The 13157-nt window shown below is 39.3% G+C and overlaps 1 protein-coding gene across 1 annotated transcript in view; it reads right to left on the bottom strand.

The window, feature by feature from the left end:
* Positions 1-13157, bottom strand: part of MNAT1 (MNAT1 component of CDK activating kinase) — a 116919-nt gene that overhangs the window by 58761 nt on the left and 45001 nt on the right. The window contains exons 5-6 of the mRNA XM_066321621.1: positions 9500-9640; positions 4127-4252 (exon numbers count right to left, since the gene is read on the bottom strand). Of these exons, the coding sequence (XP_066177718.1) occupies positions 4127-4252; positions 9500-9640 (267 nt within the window). The remainder of the gene's footprint in view (positions 1-4126; positions 4253-9499; positions 9641-13157) is intronic.

Raw genomic sequence — 13157 nt, 5'->3', positions numbered from 1 at the left:
CCTTCTACAGTTCTGTAGACATAAGAAGAAAACTAAATTCATGTAACACAATTTATTCCTGTTGCATTTGCAAACTGCCATTTGTCTACAATACATGCGAGCATCTCTTTTACACCATAAAATGAGCTCCATATTAAAGCTACCTGACAACCAAAAATGGTCATTACATTAACCAAGAAACAGAATGGTTCCCTTGCCAGACCTTAGATTTGGTTTGCACCTTCCAACAAACCCTACAAATGCTGAAAACGTCATTCATTTCTGACAAACTCTGCTCTTTTTCACAGCAACTAAAGTCTGAAGTACCACAATTGACAAGAAATCTCATTTTTAGCACTACTGCAGCAATTAAGATTGCTAGTTTCTTTTGTAGCTTTACTCTGATTTGAGATTAGATATAATAAGACTGTTTTAAATATTCAGATGTGCTGAAAGTATGTCTCTTAATATGATGAACATGATAAGGAAAAAAGCACTGTCTCCCCCCACTCACAGAGGTAAATCAAACTGATTGATTTGGAATGGAAGCTTTGTGCACAGAGGACAGAGTTTACTGAAAAAGAGTAGACTACAGAGGAAAAACTGCTTCCACTTGAAAGAAGGAAAAAAAAAAAAAAAAGGCATTTCACTAAAGGAAAAGTGAAGGAGACCCCATCCCCATGAGCTAATTGTCTGTCTCATGCTATAGGGGATGCTCTTGCTTAGCTTACAGATGAAAGGCCTTCCCTCCTCCCCCTGCAAGCAGAGGAACTCACAGCACTAATATGACACCTTAAATGAGCCAACTTCCTTGAGCATTGCCCAGGAGACTAGAATGGACATGCTCCTAACTCAGACACCAAGAAACATGTCTGATTAGCAGTCAGACAGAAGAACATCTCTGACCAAGGAAAAACACTCATGTTCAAGCTGAAAAAAACTCAGTAGATTGCCACAAGTGGCATATTTTCATAGCCTTTGTGTAAACACCAGCTCTGGATCAGCCAGTATCTTAGCTAGCTCTATCTGGCCTCCCTTCTTTTGAAACAAAATTAGAGGAAAACACTCATCAGAAAAAGTCAGTGGCCAAACTATTAGGAAAAAATAAAAGCTCAGGGGGAGAACATACACAGTGATTCACTAAATGTGCACTGCTAAACCTCTGACAGTGAGCACAATCCAGACTTTTCACAGAAATGTACTGAATTTGCAGAACTGTTGTGCCAGAGCATTAATTAGAATTGCATTTCTTAATAAATTCTCAATACTGCCCTACAGCTGCCCCCACCAACAGGAGTGGTGTGAACCCTATGGTTTAGAGGGGAACAAAGTCAAAGCAGCTACAAAGAGCACAGCAAAAGCTCCACCCACTTCACGTGGACACCTACGCAAAACAAGTGGACTGAGGATCTCAGGTTCTTAGAAAAACACTCAGCCTGGCAAACAAGCATGTCCTAAAGTAAGTGCCAGGTGGGAATTCACACTGTCACTAGAGCACGCCTTCATGGATCATGTGCAATGAGCAGAACTGCTTCTCACAAAACTAACCCTGCTCCAAGGCCAGCAAATTCGCATTTGATAACTACAGTAACTTTCCAAGATGCACCTCAATCTGAATCGGAAAATATCAAGAATTGGACATTTTGTTGCATTCCAGGGTCAATTTTAACAGCCAGAAAGGCCAATTAACCAGCAGAACATTGTGTCTTATAGAACTTTAGGTCTTATTCATTCCTCCAGTTCCTATTTAGACGGTATTTGTTTAACTAAGGTTACTGGTTCTTGCTACATTTAATGCTGCACTGCTCAGACTTGGCATGTTCTGTGTTAAGGAGGTACTTAGTGTAAATTGAGTCATACCTTAACCATCTCCTAAAGCAGAGGCAGAATGTAGCACACAGAGCAGATCTTTCTGCCTTTGAATGGACTTCTGTGGCTCCTCTTTGTGTTCTTTCTGATTTCTGCCCTCAAAACGCAGCCAGCAGAAGTCTGCAGGCCACAACTCCTCCCAATATTTGCATTCAGGAGGAGAACTCCTTTCCTAATTATTGCTGGACTATTCACATACTCAAGGCCCCCCATACATGCTGTGGCTGAGAGTCAGACTGGTTTACTTGCTTAGCTGAACTCCCAAATGCTCTTCTCAGAGCCTGTTATTTACTCTTCTATTTCTCATTCTGCATTTAGCCATATTAAAACACATTTCATTCAAATGAGGCCAGTTTGTCAAAGCGACCCTGTAAACTGCCAATTTGCACATCATCCACAGAAATTCAATATCTGCTTCCAAGCACTGAGCTGCCTCCCAGCAGAACACCCACAGAAACATTCCCAGGCTGGGGAACCAACTTCTTTAAAAATTACAATGTTAGACAGCTCATCCATTTATTGTGCAGAGTATCAATACTGTTATTATTGTGTAATATAATTTCTGTATTTTTTTTAATTATGTCATGTAATAAATAAATCGAGCACCTGTAAAGAAAATAAGGAAACATTCATCTTTCTAAGCAAAACCTGTAATTGTGTTGGTGTAAAATTTCTGATGCAATCCATTTTCCATAAATAACAGTCACCAACTTCAAATGTTTCAATCCTTAACTTTACTGTTAAAAACATTAATAGAAATAAGTAGAGTTAAACTGTTCTTTTTCAATATAGGAGTAAAATCAGTCAGGGCAAGATATTTTTTGTTTCCTGGGATTGAACAAACTAAATTATTTATCTATTCATATTTTCTAAACACTAATGAATTAGCAGTTAGTTATCTGGCATATCCCTTATTATTCCAAACATTAGGATTTAAATGTACTGCTGCTGGGAATCTGTTCATCCAAGTCTTTCACCATTCCTGGATGAAGTTTACTTAGAGCTGCAGATCTCAAATGTCCACTACCACATACTCCATTTAATATTCATTTTTAAATGATTAGAAAATACTTCCACTGTCCTCATCGCATCCACAAGCTGATCTTCTTCCTTTTCCCACAGAAAGGCCACAGCTTTAAGAAATTCTGACAATATATTTTAACAGCAAGAAAAAGTAGAGGCATTCAGACATAGTATTTTTTAAACAGAACAACAGGCATTTGCTGTTCACTGGCTTTTCCACACAGACAGAAAATCTCTCACAAAGCATATCAATCTCGTCCAAACTGTTAGATTTTAAAAGAAATAGGAAGAAGATCAATTTACACCACAGGAAAACAAGAAAACAATCCACACAGCTTTGCAAAAACTGACACTGCTTTCGGAAAAATAAGCTGCAAATGCTTCCACACTGTGAACACTTTGACAGATAATGAACAGCACAAATATTCATGGTAAAAATAAATCAGTTACTGATAGGAAACTAGCTTGATGCACAGATTTTTGCTTGGCTACTTCTTGGTTTGTTGAGGAGAATAGATAGTGTTGGTTATTTTCAAGACATTCAGTTCACCACTATCAATTCTAAAATATAAAGTCTAAAAAAAGTACAGAGATTTAAAACAATACAAAGCAGAAAATCAGTAAGGTGCAGAAAAGATCAGTCACTCGTGCTCCCACCTCCAGGTTTACACTTATGAACACAGGCTGGTGTGTACTTGTACCATGTCATGACACAGAACAGGAATGCTGAGAGATATTCAGCTGCCACCCTAACAGTGACACATTTACAAAAAATATTTGTTGATTCCTAGAGCCAAATAACAATGAAAATAGAGTCCTTAACCTTGGCATCATTTTCTAGATTGTCAGTCTCATACTCACAGATTACTCCAGTGCTCAAAATAAAGCTGAAGAAAGCACAGATGATTCTTGAACTTCCAAAATTTCAACTTCCAGAATTGGCACATAAACAAGAAAAATAATTCAAGGACACCCCAACTTCACAGGGAGAGAGGTATAGTTTGTTTTTTGACAACTACACAATGAAAACGTTCCATATGTTTGTGATGACCCTTCTGGGTCATCACAATATTCCAACTAGCAGGATGATTAAATTCTTGAATTAATTCCTAATAACTTATTTAATTGGAAAAGAACAGACTATTTCATGTAACATGCAAATCAGGTTTAAAGACTCTCTGAATTTCATTTGAGGAAATCCTGGATCTTCTTAAAGGCATTAAAAATACAATTAAAAAAACCAAGCAAATCTTACCATTTTGATGCCAGTGGAAAACGTGACTGGCTTGACAGGTTTGGGTTTTTCCAGCTGCATTTCTAGCTGAGTAGATCTGTCCTTATGCTGAGCTAAGAGCAGAGAGGCAGGAAGATCAGAGCTCTCCTGTAAACATATATGAGGAATAAATTTGAGTCCTAGACCAAAACAAATATTAATTAACACTGCATATTCTTCCAAAGTGCAGGCTGTGACTGCAAGGTTATCACTAGGAGAACAGCAGAATGCGCAGTATCCTCTCCTTCAGAAACAGTTTACAGAAAACGATCATTTTCATTAATAAGAAAAAGCTGCAGCAACCCCATAAATCAGAGTAACCTGCAAACAACCATTTTTATAGAATCCACATTAAAGACAATATAACAGACTCCTTATTCCAACTGGCCAATGCAACAATATTTAGTAAAAAAAAAAAAATTAGAACTTAATCAGAGAAGGAATAATACTGAGTAGTATAACTTGGATCAGATGTTTATCTAAGACACATTCTTTCTACCAATGAACTCAGACCAGTTTGAAATTGTTTCCCATTAGATTTCACCTGAGGCCGTTTGGAAATGATCCTTGCTCTGCTCTGCACAATGGCACCATTGTAAGTGCAACCAACAGCATATTTATTTTCTCCTTCAGCAACTTATTTTTAGGGAAGCCAGCCAATTTTTAAATATATACACATATATATATATATATATATATATATTTAAGTAGTAAAATGAATAGTTAAGCAAATGAATTACTGAAACTGTCAGGACAGAATGATTATTAACATACATATATGTAAGTGCATTTCTGAGAGAGTCAGGAAATTATTGGCCAATTTTCTAAGAAACTAATGTGACTCTACATGCACACAGAAATCCTTGGGAATTCCCGGCTAGAATTACCATGAGGTTGACAGCAGGGAAGAAGTTCAGATTCTTCCTGGTTTGCTCCAGCACAGTATTTTATTCCTAAGGCCTTTACACATCACATTGACTTTTGCTTCAACGAGCCAAGCAAATACTCAACTCTGGACCATGTTTGTTACTCACAAAACCAAACAGATTTCATTAACAGGACTGGGATTTTTTAATTATTCAGTTCAAGATAAGAAGTTGGATGTTTTTAATGCCACAAGATGCCTTGCCGTTTTCATGGTACCTAGAGAAATCCTCTGAAGTGACCATGAAGAACAGTAACATTGTACAATGACTTTTCACATCACTCTGCAGTCCTTTTTCCTCTTTATATTTTATTACACTCCTTTTGTCTTACCACTAGAATGCAGACAAAAGCAGAAAAATCTCACATGACAAGATCTGGTCCAGAATCATGAACACAACTAAGGCATAGGCTCCTACTTGCATTTCTGTGATCAGCTGAGAGAAGGGGAGAGAAGATACTAAAAACCTAAATTGTAGACACATCTAATTTCTGTACAACTAGGAGAAAATTTGGACCCCAAATGCACTAGTTTAGAGTCTCTTTTTTTCAAGTGTTGTACATCTCTAACCAGCATGCAGCAGCATGTGCTGCCAGCTGTCAATAGAAGCTAAGGATGTTGAATTCCTTCAATCACCAGATTATTTAACATGTTGGGGGAGAAGGGAAGAGTGGAAAGCATTCTCCTGCTCATATTCCTTAAACACTCACTGCATTTCTAATAAAATGATTCAAGGAAGCCAATTTTTAACCAACTTCTCAAGAGTTCACACAACAACCAGTACACCGGATTACACAACTGTGGGAAACCCACGCTGTGCCAGCAAGGCACCACATCCTGATTGTTTGTCCTTTTGAATATGCACAGAGCCCTTCTGTTAACTATTAACACACGTGGAAGTTCCAACCCTGTGTTTACCCATACCAGCAATTTTCTGTATGGGAAAACAAACTGTCGACACTATGAACAAAGCTGGTAATACGCAACAATTTCTGGAAGATTTGTCTCAAAACCCTTGAGGTTCTGGTAAAAGTGTGGATATGACGTCTTTGACGCCTTTCCCTGACTCCAAGCTATGCCACAGTGCAGGGAAAACCTGCTCCTCTGCCATGTGCTGCAATCCCATTGTGCTCATGCCTGGGAATTATGGGCTGTTGAAAAGGAGAGTGCAAGTCCCATAACACACAAAACATCTAAGAGATGATCTTAGAAACCTCTGCATACACATGAGAGTTTGTACAGCACATAAAGAAAATGCTTGAGTATTTTACTCAGCTTGGCTTAACCAAGACTATCTAAAGTTAAAAAAAAAAATCCCCGAACAAACAATCCAAAATAAAACACTCATTATAGCTCTTCCAGTGATGCATAAAGTGCATTTGAGACTGCAAGTCTAAATTACAATAGGGTGTTGTGCTTTTAAAGTGAGAGGTTTAATTCTAAAAGAGGTGACCTACAGCAAAGGTAAGATAGAAACTGCCTAATTAGTACTGGGAGGTAAAAAGGACCAAACTGTTTTTCCAGTGGCCTGTAGAACCTGGGTCCCCCTCAATGTCTTGCTGATCTCTCCAGCACTTGGCATTGGCCTTTTCCTCCCTGTTCCCAGCCTAGGATGGGTTCATGGAGCTTTGGCCCCAGGTTTAGTCCTTTCTGCATGAGCCTCTGCACTCTCCAGGCTGGCCAGAAACCAGAGTCCACTGCACAACATTTACAATACCAAACATTTTTCTGTGCCTCTAGACTACCTAAATTACCACCTCTTTGAAGATGGTACATTATTCTCAAGCATTTTGTACCCAACTGAGACCTTCGCTCCATATGAAACCACCATAAGTAACACATAAAATGACCTGGACCACCAAGATGATGAGAGGGAAGGAGCACCTCTCCCACAAGGAAAGGATCAGGGCATTGGGATTGCTCAGCCCAGAAAAGAGAAAGCTTTGGGGTGACCTAATTGTGGCTTTCCAGTACCTGAAGGGAGCTGACAAAAGAGATGGAGAGACTCTTTACAACAGCCTGGAGTGACAGGACAAGGGGGAATGGCTTCAAACTGAGAGAGGTCAGGTTAAGATTGGAAGACATTCTTTACTGAGAGTGGTGGCACAGAGAAGCTGTGGACGCCCCAACACTGTGAATGTTCAAGGCCAGATTGGATGGGGCTCTGAGCAATCTGTTCTAGTGGAAGATTTGCAGCTTTATAAGATTTCAGCACTAAAGGTAAAATGCTTTTCTTGACAAGGAAAATACCCAACATTTCTACTCGTACAACACAAAAAAATGTGTCTTTCATTTTTTCTTGCTGCCCAGTGGCAAGGGCAAACTTGGAAAAAAAAAAAATTACCAAGATCCAGTAGGTCTGGGCTGTAGGTTGACCAAACCAGGTGATCTGTCCAAAGAAGAAGATCCAAAGCCAATGTCAGATTCCCACCTTCCTCTGCTCTCACAATCCTGCAGTCAGTGGTGTTACCACTGGTATCCCTATAGCCAGAAATTAATCCTTTTTGATTTAGCACAGAATCAGCAACTACAGATAAAGATTTTTTTTTTTTCAAGTTAAGTCTTTACACTGCTGCTTATGCTTGGCTTTTGCTGCACTTCTCTATTAGGTTTTACTCATGATCAGTTTCATTTTCAGATTTGCAGCCCAGCATTAGAGGGATTTCAGATACCATAGAAAATGTTTATTTGTTTAACAATTGCTGGTTTTCCAGAGACTTTGTAAGTCATTACACAAACACTTCAGTGATGGTTTCATAAACCTTAGTAATATTACAAAACAAGTTTTGGCCCAAATTTAAGTTGACACTGACCCTTCACAAATAGAGACACAACTTGAAACTGTCCAGTTTCCTCCCTCAGCCTTTAAAAGTCACCTTCATTTTGTTTTTACAATACTAAGATATGTTTTAATAGCAATACATATGCAATCACAGTTAACACTACTTATTTTAGTCATGTTTTAAGGGCTATTTATAGCTATTCTTTCTGCAAGCCACCTGGTGAAGGTTTCCAGTAAAACCAAATGCTGTGTTTCAAAAAAAGAAAAAATTAAACAACCAAGCACACATCACCACTGCTGTCTAGTCAGTTAGGAGTGTGTTTTAGAACAAGGTTTTAAAAAGTCAGAAACTCAAAATCCATATTCTGAGAAACTAAATTCAAATTCATAGTGGAGTTTTTATTAGTTTATCCACTATTTCTAATTGTGTGGACTGTAAACATATTTACCTTTAAAGTGAAAATAGATTGTTGGATGTAAAGATACAGGCTTTATGCTATTTTTCAAAGAACCTTTCTGCTCATCTCTGCTTTTGTCCACAAAAGGAAAACCAATAACAGGTTGCCAGGAATCCTGGCCTGAAGAAAGATCTCTTCAGGAGGCCCTGAAATTCCTAAATTTCACTTAGATCCTCTCTCTATGTCAGTGCTTTCTGCACTTGCTCAAAGAGGAGCTCTACTTTTTTAGGAAAAGTAGAAAAGCATCTGAATAAGAACTGAGACCACAAAGCAGGAATTAACATGGTATTAGTGTGAGATGCACTGATATAAGAGAGAAAATAGGATTTAGAAATGCCAAGCAGCTTCAAACCACACTGACACAGCTGACATGTATGTATGCATACGTCCTTCTTTTTGCTGATCTCCCTCAAGGTTACACACAGACTGTGTGCACACAGACTGTCCTCATGGTGGTAAACCTGTGAATGTGTGCGCATGCATGTCTGTACACACACTTGTATTGAAAACACTGAGACACGAACCTTGTATAGGTAATACGTTTAGTGAGTTTCTCCATGCCCACACATTATTGCACATCAGATGCAGAATCAGTAAATTAATTAAGATTACCACAATTTCCAAAAGCAGTCTGAGTTTTCCTCTGTTTGTCTGTACAAGCTTCATTCACTTCAAAAGGAGCAACTTGTACAGGAGTAGTTGCAGTAAGAGAACATTACACATTCAAGGCAAGAAAACTTGTTGTAGGAGTTTTTGCATACAAAGGGGCCACCAATCATTTAGGTGTTCTAACTGAGAAAGGGCTGACCAATGCTTGGATAACTCATGAGGTTACTGTGCCCTGCCCTCCACCTTCTCCGCTGCTGGGGTGGCTGAGTCTTGAAGCACCTCCTGATGATCTTTTTGCTTCCACACACCAGACTCTCACACACATCAGAACCGCTTAACAAGCCAACAATGGTAGAGTCCAATGAAGTGTACAAATCCCAAAAGCACTTCTCATCCAGCCCCTGGCCTACCAAAATCAGAGTGGTTTAGAACATTGAAATAAATAAGAGGTGAGAGGATCTAAACACAAAATGCACAAAACAGGGAAACAGAGACAGGTCTGTTAATTCCATGCAGTTAGCAGTGATAGAGATGAATGTCAATGCAACTGAGCATTCGAAGCCTCCGGTTTTGTTACTCACCAGATCATCCAGGAGTGCCTGTTTATTCTTCCTTTTTATCATCTGTTGTAGCTGTTCTTCCTTCTGCATGAAGAGCCGTCTTTGTTCGCTTTCCTGCCGCTCCACCTCCAGAGCCTCCTCCAGCTCTTCCTGCTCCCGCGTCTGAAAGGGAGATCAGAGCTCAGCTCAGAACCCCACAGCTCCCCTGTCCCCCAGGAGACCCTGGGCAGGCCATGCAAGGGGAAAGCAGCCAAATTCTACCTTCTACAGCAGAATTTTAAGGTGATTATGCATGATTATTCTACCTTCTCATCATCCAGTGTAAAGTTAAGATTTTTAACTTGCTGCTCGCTGGAGTCCGGATCTGACTCCTTAAATGTCAGGGAATAAGGTTTTCCCTACACTTTCACTCTAAAGTGAGCCCCTCTCAGCTCCCACACATCCTATAACTCAGTGATGTAAGTAGGGTGAACAAATCTCACAGTACTGTTCCTCATCATCCCACTCATCAGCTGCATCTTCTCTGCCAAGCACAGTGTACTTATCAGTAGTGTAGAAGAAAAATGAGAAATTACAAGTATGTGAATATTAACAGAGAAGCCTATAACTTTATGCATTTAAGCATTAACTGTGAAAATTTCACATTTTCAAAAAATAAGGAATTTTTCCTATAACCTGGATTGCAGTCAGTGACATGAGATGAAAAGAAAGATTACTAGTACAATACAACAAATTTTTGTTACAGATCTATTTCTTGACAAGTCTTTTTTTTAACCTGCAAACTATTAGGTAATCTGTGTTTGAAAATCAGAGTGAAAGAATAAAAAAACAGAAGAGGGCTCAGAGGCAGAGGAAGATAAGAAGATAAAGAAGCTGGATCAAAAGAATGTCAGTTTGGCTGCAAGAAGGTACAAGGAAAAACATACAGGAAACATTTTCCAGATCTGCTCCATCAAATATACTAAAGCAAAGGGAGATGCAGTAAAAATGGCAGGATAATTAAAATTTTATAAACTTAAATTGATTATTTATTGATGAAAGGAGCTTCAGCAAAACATCATAGAGGAAGACCATGTGGTGCCCAGTGATGAGATCCAAGGGAATGGCCTGTGTCATGTCAGGGACAGTTTAAGTTGGATACCAGGAAAAGGTTTTTCACCCAGAGGGTGGCTGGGCACTGAACAGGCTCCCCAGGGCAGTGGGCACAGCTCCAAGGCTGACAGAGCTCAAGGAGTGTTTGGACAATGCTCTCAGGCACAGGATGACTCTTGGGAGTGGTGCTGTGCAGGGCCAGGAGCTGGACTCAATAATCCGTGTGGGTCCCTTCCAACTCAGCTTATCTGTGATTCTGTGATCATTGAGGTCAAGACCATAGTAAAGTTTGTTCTAATTATAAAGTTATATCATAAAGCACAGCTACCTAATAAAAACTATTAGGCAAAAAACATCCCTTTACTAGACAGATCAAGCCCAATGAGGGCCAGTTACTCCTGGATGAAAGAGCTGACAGATCTCATCACCTGCCACCAAGCCAACAGAACCTGCTCCCATTATGTAACTGGTGCAATGACACTAGGAAACAGTTGGTTACTAACCAGCAACCACCTGGAACTGGGCTCTCTTTGCATTTAATGAAAAGGAAAAAACAAACAAGAAAATCTCCCAACTTCTAACTGAGGTTATGTTGGAGAATTAAGGGATTTAGTAAGTTCAGTCAATAGAACTGAAGAGCTCAGGGTACTTTGAGACATTCCAAGGCTCTTCCACATTTATATCTAAAGACTGCTTGGAATTTATATTAAAACAGAAGAAAACTTGTAGGGAAGTGCTGACAGACCTAGTTGAAGAAACAGCCCAGAAAAATTAGTCTGAAATATGTAAACGGATAAACATACCTAAACCAGAGCAGACTGCAGGAAAATGGAAGAATTATCATGTGTCAGATCAAATTCTTGAAAGAAAGACCAAGCAGAACAGTAAAAGAGAAAAGATGAGTTCAACAGGCAGCAAGGGCTGTGTCCAGACTAAAGATAATCTAAACACAGTCCTAACAGGTGAAGGAAAAGATGATGACAGTGAAGCCCGGAGTAAATTCAAGCCTACAAGTGAAGTTAATAGAAAGTAAAATCATGTTTTGCCACATTCAGAAAAGGATAATGAAGAAAACATGCACATTCACATCACAGAATTCAGACATAACTATTTCAAGACTGCACAAAGCAGCAAGTGAAATTAAACATCCAGTGATAAAGTAGGAAGCAACAAGTTACCATATGACTGGAGAGTTGCAAGTATTTAAGGGAGAACCACTGGAAAAGCTGGAGTCCACCCAGACTGCAAGATTTTATAAATAAAGAGTGTATATAAATATCTATATATAAAAAGCAACTTATAATTACAGGAACACCAAGGTCTTCGCTTTTTTTTTTTCTACTCTACAAGAGAACAGTCTTAAGATCAATATATTTCCAGCATAGATGGGAAAACAGAGCTCCTTCACAAGAGGCATTAAGACCTCTGCATTCAATTCTTGCCCCTTCTGCTTTGCCAAGCACAAATCGAACTGGAGCAGGCAAAGGGTAACAAAAACAGCAAGAGGGACAGAAAATATCTATGTCCCTCAGAAGCAACCTATTACAGTGGACAGAAAAATTTAGGTTGAGAATGTAGTGACAATTTGCCATAAGAAGTTAAGGCAAGAAAGAAGAACACCTTTTACCATGCATGGAATAAAGATACTCCAAAACTTGCTAGGAAGAACTGGAGAGAAAAAGCAACCCTTCAGCTTGTAGGAGAGGGGTAAATTTATAGACAAGATCATGTAGTTTTTGTAATAACCACTGTATAAATTCTATTCTGTTTCAATTGTTGAAAAAGAAATTACGAATGTTTCAAATGTTAAAAAAAAAGAAAAAAAGACAAGTGTTTCCAGGTCTTCAGGGAGCCTGGATTCACACAGGCTTGCCCAGGTTCCTGCAGCCAGCCTGCAGCACAGCAGGACTGTGGAGCACAGCAAACAGAAGTGCTGGGGGCTTGAGTGGGTAGAGGGTATTACAGAGCTGCTTGACAGCATCACACAGCCCCTGCACAGGCTGCCAGAGACACTTCCTTGAAGGGAAGGTGGGCTGCAGGCAGAGCTGTTCTCACTGTGACCCCAGGGGTTGCCGCTCCATTGTAAAATAAGACATGCAGCCAAAGCTTTGGCAGGTCTCTTCAAGCTCTGAAGCAGAGGATATTGCACAGTGTCAGAGACAGGATAACAGATCAGAGATGGACCCCTAGGGAAATTTCCTTGCCTTTAAAAGGAAGAGGTTCAAACAAACATTTTTCAGATTCCAATCTCCTCCTGTGAAATCCTAGAGCTAAAGAAATCACTCGGAGTTTTGCCGCAGACTTCAGGGGAGTGAGGATTTCACCCCTACTGATATGAAAGCAAGTCCTTAATGCAACTGGATTACAAACACAAACCCTTGTTATGTCACACTCTGGGCAGACATTTTCCTTCAAGAACTGATAACAGTGTGTATTTTTATGCTGAAAAAATATTTAACAGATTAAACTTTTCTTACAAGAATAAATGCATGCAAGTTTATTTTTAAAGAACAAAATGATATGTGAGCCATAATTTAATGAATGAACCTTCAAAGAACCCTGTGTTTTGCATACAGATCATATATAC

Source organism: Sylvia atricapilla, chromosome 6 (assembly GCF_009819655.1).
Source record: "Sylvia atricapilla isolate bSylAtr1 chromosome 6, bSylAtr1.pri, whole genome shotgun sequence".
Classification (NCBI taxonomy): Eukaryota; Metazoa; Chordata; class Aves; order Passeriformes; family Sylviidae; genus Sylvia; species Sylvia atricapilla.
The sequence above is the reverse complement of the archived record's forward strand: the minus strand, read 5'-3'. Positions and strand labels throughout refer to the sequence as shown.